Source organism: Plasmodium sp. gorilla clade G2, assembly GCF_900097015.1.
Source record: "Plasmodium sp. gorilla clade G2 genome assembly, chromosome: 11".
Taxonomy (NCBI): Eukaryota; Apicomplexa; class Aconoidasida; order Haemosporida; family Plasmodiidae; genus Plasmodium; species Plasmodium adleri (nom. inval.).
The window spans coordinates 1647121-1662861 of record NC_041703.1 but is presented as its reverse complement, the minus strand read 5'-3'; the positions used below and the strand labels follow the sequence as shown (position 1 = coordinate 1662861).

Genomic DNA, 15741 nt, shown 5'->3' with positions numbered 1-15741 from the left:
TTGTTTTGTTTTATATATATATATATATATATATTTTTTTTTTTTTTTTTTTGTTTTGTTTTATATATATATTTTTCTTTTTTGTCTTATTTATTTTTTATAATTTTTTTTCCTATTCATTGTTCTTCCATATTTAATTTGTTATTGTTTTATTTTTATATTTTGTTGGTTGAGCATACGGGTAGGTGCGTCAAAGAATATAACATGTGGCAACATAAATATAAATATATATAAATATATATATATATATATATGTATATATATATTTATAGATCTATATATTTATTTCATAATTGTATTTGTAGTGCTATACCTTGTATGTATATGAAATATATACATATATAAGTTAATTTGTCTAAATGTAACCATATTGAAGGGATATTTTATAAATTTATATATGAAGAATATAGCTGGTCAGTAATATATGGGATAATAAAAAAAAAAAAAAAAAAAAAAAAAAAAAAAAAAGATAACAGAAAAAGGGAAAATTATACATACGTATGTATATATATATATAATATAACAGAATATATTATAATTTTAGTGGTAGTATCTGATTGCTTCTCATATCATTATACATATATATATATATATATATATTTATATATTTGTTCCGTTTTGTTATTGATAAGAGTCATATATATATATATTTACATATTTACATATTTGTAAGATGGATTATTCGAATAATAAGAAAAGCGTCAAGACAATGAACCAACATGAGAACAAAGATAGTAGCGAATACAACGAGAATTACTATAAGAAACAATACAATATAAAGAATAGAAAGAATGAAGAAATAAAAGCTGGATCAAATTTATCAACCAATAATGATGTATTACAATTGCCTAGTGTGTTACATAATCATATACGTATTGTAAGAACAAATGATAGTTGTTTTAAAGATTATATTGTATTAAGTAATTTAGGAAAAGGGACATATGCTCAAGTATGGAAAGTGAAACATAAAATAACAAATGAAATATATGCAGCTAAATTATTACAACCTAATCAGTTTCCAAAAGAATCATTTAATAGAATTGTAGAAATGTTTACTAAAGAAATAATAAATTTGTCCATATGTCAATGTCCTGGTGTTATTAAATTACATAAGGTTATAGGAGGAAAAGAAGGATGGATATTAATACAAGATTTTGCAAATGATGGTACGTTATGGAAAGAAAATTTATCTAGTAATATGAATGAAGCATTTTTATATTTTATTCAGTTATTACAAGGTATGTGGTATATACAAGATATGAATATTGTTCATCGTGATCTAAAACCTACAAATATATTAAGATATGATAATAAACGTATTGTAATAGCAGATTTTGGATGGTCAGAACATATTGATTCATGTAATTTACATCCAACTGAATGGCCAGGAACATTAGAAATTAACCCTCCTGAAGTTTTAAGAAATACTGGTCCTATGACTGAAAAAATTGATAATTATGCCTTAGGTATGAATATGATATTATTTATATCTGGAAGATTTGTATGCAGACAAAAAGGAATAGAATGTTCAAAGGTAGCACAAACTATTTTAAAGACAGTTCATAATTTAAGACATTCTAAACCTCCTAGTAGATTCAGAGAAAATCTAAAAGCATGGGATTTATTCGTTAAATTAACATCATCAAATCCAATAGAAAGACTTAGCTTACAAAATGTTTTAGATCATCCATGGGTGACAGAAATGTTGAATAATTTTAGTTTGCAAAATTCAAGATTTTTATGGCATGAGAAAGTTAAGAGTAGATGGATATATTTATTATCAAATAATTGGGACTTTTTTAAAAACATATCTTCCATCTCATCCAACAATAATAATATCAATAATAATATCAATAATATCAATAATATCAATAATAATAATAGCAATAATAATAACAATAATAATAACAATAATAATAACAGTAGCGGTAACACAAAAATTATAGGCAAATATAACGATATTGAAAATCAACATAACTTTTCTTCATCTAGCACAAAGAATAATAAAAACACCCTCATCATAGACAATGAAAAAAATAATAAGGAGAAGACTAACAAGTATTCACGCTCATGTCTCAAAAATGATTACGAGTTACTCTTTTATATGATGAAGAATAATTTTAAAGGCAAAATTAATTGCTGCTCAGTCAAAAAAAATGAAATAAACAAAATGGAAAATATAGAAGAAAATAAAAATGGGGATGGTAAGGATAAACATGAGGCCAAGAAAAATATAGAAAATATGGAAAATATGGAAAATGTGGAAAATGTGGAATATATGAAAAATATGAAAAATATGGACAATATAAAAATGCATGACCAAAACAATGTGGATAAAAACAAATATCACAATAATGTTGATGAAGATACATATGATAATAGATATGATAATAGATATGATAATACATATGATAAGGATGAGGTTAACAATATGGATAACCATAAAAATAATAGCAATATTAAATTTGATGATATACAAATTAATAGAAATAAAAATAGGAGAGATCAATATCTTCCTTATAATAATGATAAAGAGATACAACGCATTATTACAAAAAATAAGGAATATAATAACAGTAAGAATTATATAGATCAATTTGAAACAAAAAAAAATACAACTGTTCCAAAAAAAAATCATATGGTAAATATAGCAAGTACCACAACTCATGAGACAAATAAAGAAGAATACAAAATGAATCGACAAATTGGAGTACTTCCTAAAGGTTATTACGACCACAACAATAATAATATAAATAATATAAATAATATAAATAATATAAATATTAATAATATAAATAATAATAATAATAATAATATAAATAATAATAATATCCTTTATCATAATCGAAGACATGCACATAAAGACCATATTGTAGTCAACTCAAATAATTGCAATGGAAATTATAAAAATAATCGAACAGAAGAACATAAAGAAGTTTTTATCATCAGCGATAGTTTTGAAGAAAATGATAAGAGCACATATGACAAAAATAAAAATAATAAAAAGAAAAAAAATACTAAAAAATATGATCCTATAAACAAAAAAAATACGGATCATAGAAAAGATATGATGATGCAATTTAATAATCAGGAAGATGTAAATAGCTATTACAATAAATACAAAACTCTGAATGAAAAAATATTTTATAACAAAAATGAATTACTTATACATAATAATAATAATAATAGTAATAATAGTAATATTAATAAGGATATATATAATGTCAATGAAAATATCAATATGTGTAACACAAATGAAGATTCTGGTGAGAGCATCAGACATGCAAAAGGAAACTATTTTGACAAACAAGCTAGCAGAAGGACATACGGTCAGATATATGATGATAATAAATATTTTGAAGAAGGAAAGATGAATCTTGATACCTACAAAAAGGATAAGCATACTATCAGTGACAATAAAAATGTTGAAAGTGATAGTAATATGGAAAATGAAGAAGATGTATATAATGATGATGAAGAGGAAGATGTAGAAGAAGAGGTGGAGGATGACGAGGAAGAAGAAGAGGAAGAAGAAAATGAAAACAAAATTGATCATAATAATGAAAATATAGATAATGAAAATATAGATAATGAAGATGAGGACGAAAATGACGACGACGAAGATGAAGAAGAAGAGGAAGAGGACGATGAAGATGACGATGAAGAAGACGAAGAAGATAACGACGATGACAGTGATGATGATGACGATGACGATAATAATAACAATGATGATAATAATAGAGGAAAAAAAAATAGTGATAGACATATATATAACTATCATAATTATATTACCTATTTAAAAAAAAACAAACATATGAATGACAAAACAAATGGAGATATGAAAAACGTACGAGATAAATCTTCAAGTATTACAGATACAGATGATTTTATGCATTATAATCAAAAAAAATATAATTCTTTATTCTTATGTGATATAGAAAATATGAAAAATATTTTGAAAAATTATAAAAAGGATATGCATGAAACAAAAGAAATACTAACCAAAAAGACATTCAAAATGAGAGATATGATGAGGAATAAGGATAAAGAAGAAAATAGTATTAAGACAAATGACACATCTAAAAAGGATACATATACAAGTGATATTATTATAAATCACATTTTAAATAATAATAGAAAGGATGTGGGAAAAGATGAAAGAAATAAAAGTGAAAATAATTATATAATAAAAGATGAAGGAAAAAAATGTACAGACATAAAAAAGGATGAACATTTATATAAATATCATTATGAATGTGATAAGATGGATAAAAAGAGTCATTATCAAGTTGATATAAATAATAAAGAGGACAAGAAAAATATTTTGTCAGGAAAAAATATAAATGTGGAAGATATTAATTTTAGGTGGCATCAGGATAAAACCATATTATCATCACAAACAAATGATGGTAATATGTTAAGAGAGAATAAGGATTCAAAAATGGTAGATGCGGTTCACAATAAGAATAATGTAGATGTAGAAAATAAATATATAAATATTTATAATAATAAAAACAATATAAGTAGGGACCTTTTTTCAAAAAAAAATGATAAAAATATGAGCCAATATATTAATAAATATGAAGAGGAATATAATATTTTTCTAGACCGCTTAAATTTAAAAAAAAAATATAAAAATATAAATATAAATAAAAATAATAACACAAAGAATAATACTAATGATACAAATAAAATTATTGATAACGAAATAAATATAAAAAATGATGATAAGAAAAATACTTTGCCGAGGCTATTATTAAAAATAAATAAAATATTAGATGACAATAATGTAAATTATAAAAAAGAAAAGAATGAAAGAAATATAGGAAATAAATATTATGATGATATAAATAACACGAATATGTTTCATAATAAAAATATTACACATGATGTGGTTGAATCTGAAAAAAAATCCATCTACAACAATTACAATGACAAATATAATAATTCTTCATATGGTAGTACATATAAAAAAGTTGATCATAAGATGCAGTTAAAGCATAATGGAGACTTTTTTTTTGAGAAAGATTCTTTTAGATCTGACAAGCGTTTGATCTTTAAAAAGAAGAGTGGTTATGATAATTTGAAGGAGAACAAATTAAATAATTTAATAGAAAAAAGAAGAGATACATATAAAAATGATACTATGAACATCTTAAATAAGAAGGAAGAAGGAGTAGCAGATGTGTTTAAAGAACAGAATTTATATAAACACACTGATAAAAAGGTAGATGTAGAAATATATAGAAACGAAAAAAACAATTCATTAGATATTAGCAATAATATTATAATTAACAATTTTATGAATAATACTTATGATGATAAAAATAATAGTAATGAAAAAAGAACAGACAGTCCTATGAAATATTATATGGATACACTAAACTATTGTGACAATAAAAATATGTTGGAAGTATATAAGAATAAACAAAAGGTTTTAATTATGAATAAAGATAATAAGAAAAAATATGGCTTTTACAATTATGATATGAATAATAATGATGATATATCTACAAATGGGTATTTCAAAAAAAATCAAAGAGGTCAAAAGTATAACTATCATAGGGGTGTAGATGTATATGAAGAGGAAGATGAAGTTAAAGATGTACAGATTATTACAATTGAAGAAAATACAAAAAATAAAATTAATAACATTTTAATAAATACAAAAGATAAAAAGATAAATGATGTCAAAGGGAATATGTTAGATAGTGTGAGCACTGGATATGAAAATATATTTATTGATAAAAAAAAGAATGATGATACTAAAAAAAATATAGCAGCATATAATATACATACCTATGATCACAATAATAATGATGATGATGATGAATCGATAAAATATGAGATAAAGGAAGATACACACAAAAAAAATAATATTAATAATTTTATTAATCATGATAATTTGAATGGACATGATAAGAATTCTTTTTCTTCCACAAACATGGAAGAATCAAAAATATATGATAATACAAAATATGATCCACATGCATCTTTGTGTTCATATAAAAAAGATCAAGAAGATGATAAAATATTGGAAGAATTAATAAATGGAGAAAGCATAGATACAAATACAACATTTGTTGATAAAAATTATAATAATGAAAATAAGCAGTGTGTTTATTATTCTATTAATAATAATATAAAGGTCTCAAATAAGTCTTCATCTATAACTTTAGATGATAGTATAAAAGAAAGTTCTGTGAAAAATTCAAGCTGTTCAACATTTGATTATAGTGATGTAGAGGTTCAATATTTTTCAAACAAGGAAAATATCGTAGATTCTTATAATACTGAATATAAATATGCAGTCAGAGAAGTAGGACAAGTATCTAAATACAAAAAAATAAATCAAATAAAACAAAATGAGGATGAACATAATAATATGGAAAGGAAAAAAAGTGAGGAACATATAAAGAATTTCAATTTGAAAAATAAGGGCATTTTCTTAAAAATGCAAGACATATAAAATATGAGAATCTTAAAAGGGTATCAAAAAAAAACATATATATATATATATATATATATATATATACATGTATATGAATTCACCTTCATTTTTTCATTTTAATTTTGATTTTTTTTTTTTTTTTTTTTTTTTTTTTTGGTACCCCCCTTATGGATCAGTCGGAGGAAGCATAAGGACCCTGTGAATCCATGGCCATTTAAATTGTATAATTATATAAATGTTTAAAAAAAAAAAAAAAAAAAAAAAATGAAAAGAAAACAAAACAAAAGAAAAGAAAACAAGAATAATGAGGATATATTCAAAAACATAAAGAGGTATCAAATATATACATATATATAATATATATATATATTTCCCTTTTTATATTTTATAAACTTGGTTCTCATTTAATTTATAATATATTTTTTTTTTTTTTTTTATTTATATATGTATATTTCATATATCACATAAATATAAAATAAAAGAGAAAAAAATATTCACATGTTTTTTATATTTAATTTGTAAATTTTATAACTTTTTTTTTAATTTTGTTTTATATATATATATATATATATATATATATATTTTTATTTTTTTGTGATAAAAAAAGGAATGTTTCCAATATATATATTCTAGAAATAATAATTTAAAAAAAAAAAAAAAAAAACTTAAAATTATAAAATTACAAGAATTTTCAACCAATATAATTATATTAATATAACAACATAACTTATGTAGTTGAAGCATAGGAATTTTTAATAGACGAATTCTATAAAGAAATCATTACACATAAATAAATACATAAATAAATACATAAATAAATACATATATATATATATATATATATATATTATGTGTGTCCTCTTCTTCTTAATGAAATAAATAAAAATTTCTTTTTTTTTGATTATCAAAACAGTGCACATATTTTTCTTAACACTTGTAATAATATATGTTAAGTTTATTTTTTAATTTATTAAATATATAAATACAGAGATTATATATATATGGAATAATAAATTAAAAAAGTAGACATAAGAAAAATAAAAACTACAATAAATAAATATAGCTTTTATATATATTGTATATATTGTATATAATGTATTTTTTATTTATTTATTATTTTTTTTTTTTTATTTTACATAGATATTTTTGTCAATTTAATTGTTGTATCATATTATATATTATTGAAATATATTTATTTAAATAAAGTATTCAAATAATATTATATATATATAAATATTAATATATATAATGGGTATATAATAATATTAATATATATATAATATATAATACAATTATTTTATATATATTAAATATATATTTCATTTATTTATTTTTATTTTTTTATCATTTCATCCATCCTTCTGTTCAAGTTGAAAAATTTCTCATTAAATTATATATAAAATAAAATATACATAAATAATATATTTTTTTTTACATCTTTAATTTTAATATATATATAATAAAACTTGTTTATATATATATATATTATATATATAGGCACAAATTTTTTTAAAATATTATGAAAGGTAAAAATTAACATATTATTATAATATATATATATAATATATATTATATATATTTATTCATTTTTATTTTTTCTTTATATATATATATGTACAAAAAAAAAATTTTTATAACAAAAAAAAAAAAAAAATATTTTAACAAAATTTACATGATAATGCAATATTATATTCTTTATAAAAATATATATATATATATATATACATGTTTATTTTTTTAAAAAATATATTTTTTTTATAAATTAATTTCATTTTTTCAATTTGTGATAATAAATGAAAAATATATATTATATATATATTATATATATATATGTTTTCTTTTTTTTTTTTTTTTTTTTTGTTGTTTTTAATATATAATTAAATAAGAAAATATTTACCTTTAAATAAGGGTGGGTGGAATGACAAAAAAATAATAAATAAATATATATATATATATATATATATTTATGTATGTATGTTTGCTAAATAAAAAAAAGTGATGTATGATATTTTGATATATATATATTTTTATATTTTTATATTTATATATTTATTTGTTTTTATCTTTGAAGATATAGGAGAATGATTTATTAATATATTTATGTATGTAAAAAAGGTTAGTATTTTTTTTTTTTTTTGCAGTGTACTATATATTTAATACTATAAAAATTAGCATATAAGCAAAATATTATAATATATATATATATTAAATATATGTAAATAATCATAGTTGTAATTCCTTCCTGATATTCTGTACCCATCCACCCTATTTTTTATTTTATTTTTTATTTTATTTTTACTTTATTTTTATTTTATTTTTATTTTATATTTTTTATATTTTTTTTTATTTTTTTTTGTGAAAATGCTAAAATCGATGAGTATTAAAAACAAACTCCAGAAAAATTTGTTGAAGGAATTCAAGAATGATGATGAGAAAAATTTTGTGAATCCACATGAAGGAGATAAAGCAAGCATATTACAAGAGACAAGAGTGTTTTCTAGTTATCCTTTGAATACACAAAAGTGTTTACAGATATTGACAAAAATATTATATTTAATAAATAAAGGAGATGATATATTAACAAGTCAAGAATGTACTGATATATTTTTTAGTATTACCAAATTATTTCAATCAAATAATGAGAGATTAAGAAGAATGATATATTTATTAATAAAAAATTTGCCTGTAAATGAAAAAGAAATATTTATAGTAACAAGTTCATTAACTAAAGATATGAATTCAGCTAATGATTGTTATAGAGCTAATGCTATAAGAGTATTAAGTAAAATTATTGACTATTCCTTAGCAACACAAATAGAAAGATATTTAAAAACAGCTGTAGTTGATAGAAACCCATTCGTATCTTCATCAGCATTATTATGTGGATTAAATTTACATAATAATACTTCTTCAGATATTGTTAAAAAATGGATTAATGAAGTAAGTGAATGCATAAATAGTAAACATCCTATGATACAATTTCATGCTCTTACATTATTATGTTCAATTAAAAATCAAGATAAATTAGCACTTGAAAAAATTATTAATTCATATACTAAAAATTCACACACATTATCAAGCTCATTAGCTAATTGTCTTTTAATAAAATATGCTTCCTATTTAATATATTCCACAGAAGTTGATAATGACATGAATCAAAATAGAAATGTTTATAATTATAATATTACATCATATAAGGATACATATAATCAACATAATATAAATCATAACAAAAGTAATAATAATAATAATAATATTATAAATGGTGTTGCTGGTACTGGTGCTACTATGAATCATCATCTACATCATCATAATAATCACCATCATAATAATCATAATAATAGTGGTAACGATTTTTGTGCTAATAAAAATAAATATATACATCCTACTACCAAGGTTTGCTTTGATTATCTTAAGAATTGCCTTAAAAATAATAAAGATGCTATTATCCTATTTGAATGCATTAAATGTATATTCGAACTAGCCATTTATGATCAAGAAGGAAAAAATACTACAACCGTATTTAATGTAGATATATTAAATGATTGTGTAAAAGTATGTCAACTGTTTCTATTATCATCAAAAATTGTTGATAAATTTTCTATCATTAGACAATTAAATAAACTAGCTCATCATAGACCATATGTTGTATCTAAACTAAATCAAGATATTGAAAATCTTTTATATGATAATAATAAAAGTATATGTGTATTAGCTTTTACAACACTACTAAAAACAGGAAATGAAACTAGTATAGATAAATTATTAAATCAAATTAATAATTATATGACAGCTGATAATACAACATTCAAAATAAAAATTATTGAAGAAGTCAAAAATCTTTGTTTTATATATCCAAATAAATGTAATATCATACTTAACTTTTTATCAAATAATTTAAGAGATGATGAATCATATCAATTTAAAGCTAGTACAATCGATTCTATTATTCTAATCATAACACAATTACCAAATGCAGAAGAAACAGCCATATTGCAATTATGTGAATTTATTGAAGATTGTGAATATCATACATTATTATTAAAAGTTATCAGATTCTTATTAATGCATATACCTAAAACAAAAAACCCATCCAAATATATTAGATATATATATAATCGTCTTCTATTAGAAAATTCAACAATAAGAGTAGATGGAATGTATGCTTTATTTTATATAGCTTTAAAATGTGCAGAAAATTCAAAAGATATTTTGGTTCTATTAAATTGTCTATTAGCAGATAATGATGATGAAGTTAGAGACAGAACCAATTTTTTTTATTACATGTTAAAGGAAAAAATTAAACAGCTCGATAATACAAATGAAGAAATATCAAATGAATATGAAAAAAATACACAACAACAGCAAAATAATAATAGTAGTAACAATAATAATAATAATAATAATAGTGATGACAATTTAATTGATCATCTCCTACAGAATGAACAACATAACAATATTGATCATCTCTTATATTTTATATCCAATCATATTGAAAAAGATCCAAAAGAAGAATTCTCATATGAAAATATGAAAGATCAAATTATGTTATCTAATGATCTAAATAATAAGGATAATATTTCTTCTCCTTTTATGAAAAAAAATAAAACTTCATATCATGAAATACCTAATCTAAGTAATACTAATTCTATTTCTAATATTAATAAATATCTAGATGTAACACCAGATGCTATATATTTAAATAATATGGCCAAATTTATTGAAATCTATAATTTATCTAATATTCATATTATAAATAAATCAATACCTCTAACAGAAAGTGAAGCTGAATATACTGTTGTTGTAAAAAAATATATTTATGATGAACATCTTGTTTTAGAATTTACTATACAAAATACTTTAACTGAACAAATCTTATCTAATCTAAATATACAAATTCATTCATCAGAAAATAAATGGACCATCTTAGAAAAAACAACTATTGATCATTTATATTACAATACACCTCAACAATTATATGTCATTTTAAAAAAAAACATACCCTTTGATAAAACAAATACAAACAATCACAACAACAATGATAATATTAATAATATTAATAATAATAATATTAATAATGATAATATTAATGTCGACCCTTTTGATGTTAATCAAAACTTTCAATTATCATTACATTTCCTAGTTAAAGAAAATGAACACGATGAAGGATTCCCTGACTCTTATTCTATTAACCCAATTAGCATACAAATCGTAGATTTTATCAATCCTAAAATTTTAAGACATGGTGAATTTAAACATATGTGGGATAGTATGGACAACTACAATACAGAGGTTCTCAGTAAATTCAGTCTAAACTTTGAAAGCATACAACAAGCTGTTGTAGGTTTGTTAAATACATTAAATATGATTGCATGTGATCAAACTGATTATGTAGAAAATAACTCTAATAACCATAATATGCTATTATCAGCACAATTTTTAAACGACACATATATTTTATGTCAAGCTTCATTAATTTTATCACAACAATATGGATGTTTATTAAAAATTATATGTAGATCTACCAATAAACTATTATCAGAGCATATTTTAAAATCGTTAGAATGAAATATGAAAAAAAAAAAAAAAAAAGAAAAAAAGAAACAGGACCAACATATGAAAAATGAAGATACTTTTCTATTTTTTTTTTTAAATATGAAAAATATATAAATATATTATATATGTGTACCAAAATACATGTACATAACTAAATATATATGTTTATGTTTATGTTTATATTTATATATTTATTATTATTATTTTTTTTTTATTTGTTTTATTTTTTTTTTTTAAATTATCAACATTATAAAAACATTCTAAAAGTAGTACAATAAATATATATATATGTAAAAATAATATCACCTTTTAAATAAATTCAATTAAGTTTCAATTGTTATATATTTATCTTTGAAATATGTTTATATTTAATTTTTTTTATTTTATATTTTATATTTTTTATTTTTATGGTGTGCATATAAGATAAATCATTTTAATGCATATCATTATTACTTAAAAAAAAAATATATTTGTCAATATAAATAAGTCTTATTATGTAACATATATATATTTAATTATTTGTATTATTAAATTACCTTATGTTGTAGATAAATTCTACTTTTTTGTGCTCTAAGGAGCATTAAAAGTAAATGTAAAAGTAAAAGTAAAACAGATATAATAAAATAAAACATTAAATTGAAGAATAAGCCAAATATTTTATTCAACATAAAAATATATATTTCTACACATATATATATTTATATATGTATTATCATACATTTATTATGTGTTAGTATTCTTTCTTCATTTATTTATGTCTTATTTTTTAACATATATATCAAACAAAAAAAATAGAAAAAGGTACAATAATTTTTAAATTATAAATATTATCGTACTTATTCAAATATATATTTTAAATATACACATACAAAAAAAAAAAAAAAAAAAAAATAATAAACAAATAAATAAATAAATATTATAATAACTTTTGTCATTTAACATCCTATAATAATGGTTAGCACAACTAGCCATTTAAAGCAAATTACCTGTCCCAGTCAGGTAAATAAAATAAAAGATGCAAGAAAAAAAAAAAAAAAAAAAAATGAAAATTCAGTAGAAATTAAAAGTACAAATTTGAAATATACAAATGAGACCAAAAGGAAAAAACTACAAAACAAAATTAATGACAAAGATAGGAATGGTGTAAAAAAAAATTTAAACAATAAGATAAATGAAAAATGTTTTATTAATAATGTTATATATAAGTCTATGTTGAATTGTAAAAAGGATTATATGTCTAGAGGACAAAAGAAAAAATATAGTTATAAAACAAGTTTATCAGAAGGGAAGAAAAAAAATATGAACACAACAAAAAGTGTCAATTCACATCAGATAAAGAATGAAAATTATAAAATTCAAGAAAACAAATGTATATTAAAAAAACTAAATGGAGAAATCAAAGAATTAAATCTTAATAATATACACGAGATACTTCCTAATTATATACCATATCAACAAAGTATTCAAGATAAGTATGATATTTTCAAAAATAAAATTACTTGTTCTTATTCATATACCAGCACACAAACAATGGATAAAAGAAAATGTTCAAAATTGGGTTTCATACAAAAATGTACAAAAGTATTCAAAATGAAGAAAGATGAAAATAAGTAATATAAATTGCACACAAATGTGTAAATAAATAAATAAATATATATATATATATGCATGTATGTATGTATTTATTTATTTATAGAATGCATACTTGCACGAATGTTTGTCAAAAAATAAAACTTCCTATTAATAATAATTTAAATGATATACAAGGTATAAATATATTGAACAAAGAAAGATATAATATAATTCAAAATATATATTTATTTATTGACATATTCACGCACACTTACATATATCCTTTTTATAGCACTTGATGATGAAGATGAATTATGTGCTTTTGAAAAGAATCTAACAAAAAAGGAAGCCGTTCAGGTTTTTCTTCTTTTTTTAAACATATATTCACTATTACATATATATATATATATTAATTTATTATACATTCTTTTTCTTTTATTATTTTCTTAACAGAGAAAAAACCTTTTATTATATCAATCATCATATATTAAGCATAATAAAAATGCCAATTTTCAAAATATCAATTCAGTTAAAGAAAATGTATCACCCATAGTTTTAAAACATTCAAGAAATATGATCTTAAGCAAAAAGAAAAGTACAATAATATAAATATATAAACATATAAAGATATATACGAAATAATACATATATATATATATATATATATATATATATATATATATATATTTTTGCTGTATATATCCTATTTGTAGATTTAAAATTTAAACACATGTCAAGCATACCAATTGTAGAAGACACACAAAAAAAACAAAACATATATCAAACAAATAATCATATTGATATCACAACTATAAAAAATACCGATAAGAAAAATAAGATATATGATGATAAAAAAGAGAAAAGTATATTTCAACAAAATGTGAACAACAAACAATCGAATAATTTCTTAGAAATATCTTCATTTGATGAAAAAAATTCAAACATTAAATTAGAACAGGTACAAATAATAAATTTACCATGAATTAATTTGATAACATATATATATATATATATATATATATTTATTTATTTATTTATTATTTTTTTTTTTCTATATATTGAAGCATAACCATAAAAATAAGTGTAATATAAAAGATACATGCGTAAAAAAAAAAATGAACTATAAAGTGATATACCAAAGTGATGAAGACAAAAATAAGAAGACCCCAAATGAATGTATAGACACATCTAGTTTATTATGTAAACCTGGATATGTTGAGAAGTATTTATATGAATCTAATTCTTCCATCAGCTGTTCTCCAAATAATGATAAAAATAGGAATGCTATTAATAATAATAATAATTTCAAAAAATTAAACGAAAGAACAAATATAATTCAAAATTCTGAATCACATGACTACATTGAAAAAAATAATATTAATATATATAAGTATGATGATATTCTTTATTATATGAAAAAAGCTATATACAACTCTCCCACATACAATATAGATATACAATATATGAGTATTCTTAATGAAATACTACAAGTTGAAAAATTGAAAATATAAAATAACATAAAGGATATGCTTACATATATAATATATATATATATATATATATATATAACGTGCATATTTTATTATTTCCTTATATTATTGTTTTATTATTTTATTTCTTTTGGTATATATATAACAAATATTTTTTGGTGGGATAATTTTTTACAATTTCTATTTTATGATACAAAAGAAATATATGTACTTTTTATAATCATATATATATTTATGAGAAAAAAAATAAATATTATATTATATATAATTACTAAATAATAAAAATATAATAATTAAATGAAAAATATATTATATATATATGTACTTTAAAAAAAAAAAAATACAGAATAAATAGTAAAAATATTTTATTATAAAAATAAATATTTTCTTTTGTTTGAATTTAAAATATTTAGAGAATTATTTTTATAATAAAAATAATATAATATATACATAAATATAATATATATATATATGTATATATATTTTTATTGGCGTGCACATATCCATTTATAGTTGTTTATTATTATATTTCATTACACTATATAAATATATATATATATGTATATATATATATATAATAATTTTTTTAAATGCAAAGAAAAAAAAAATAAAAAAAAATAATATAAATATTAAATTCATTAAATATTAAAAAAATATAAAATAAAATACAAA

General features: G+C 20.1%; 3 protein-coding genes across 3 annotated transcripts; all 3 read left to right on the top strand.

Moving 5' to 3' along the window:
- Window positions 1-673: 673 nt before the first annotated feature.
- Window positions 674-6469, top strand: PADL01_1143400 (serine/threonine protein kinase, putative; the record flags this gene model as incomplete). Its single annotated transcript, XM_028682916.1, has 1 exon — window positions 674-6469. One exon carries the CDS (start codon window positions 674-676, stop codon window positions 6467-6469), a length of 5796 nt encoding a protein of 1931 aa, XP_028539145.1.
- Window positions 6470-8812: 2343 nt separating this feature from the next.
- PADL01_1143300 (coatomer subunit gamma, putative) lies at window positions 8813-12019 on the top strand (the record flags this gene model as incomplete). Its single annotated transcript, XM_028682914.1, has 1 exon — window positions 8813-12019. The coding sequence occupies one exon, from the start codon at window positions 8813-8815 to the stop codon at window positions 12017-12019; it is 3207 nt and encodes a 1068-aa protein (XP_028539144.1).
- Window positions 12020-12958: 939 nt separating this feature from the next.
- PADL01_1143200 (conserved Plasmodium protein, unknown function) lies at window positions 12959-15090 on the top strand (the record flags this gene model as incomplete). Its single annotated transcript, XM_028682913.1, has 6 exons — window positions 12959-13617; window positions 13704-13774; window positions 13872-13936; window positions 14033-14174; window positions 14293-14537; window positions 14644-15090. The coding sequence occupies 6 exons, from the start codon at window positions 12959-12961 to the stop codon at window positions 15088-15090; spliced, it is 1629 nt and encodes a 542-aa protein (XP_028539143.1).
- Between the last annotated feature and the right edge of the window lie 651 nt (window positions 15091-15741).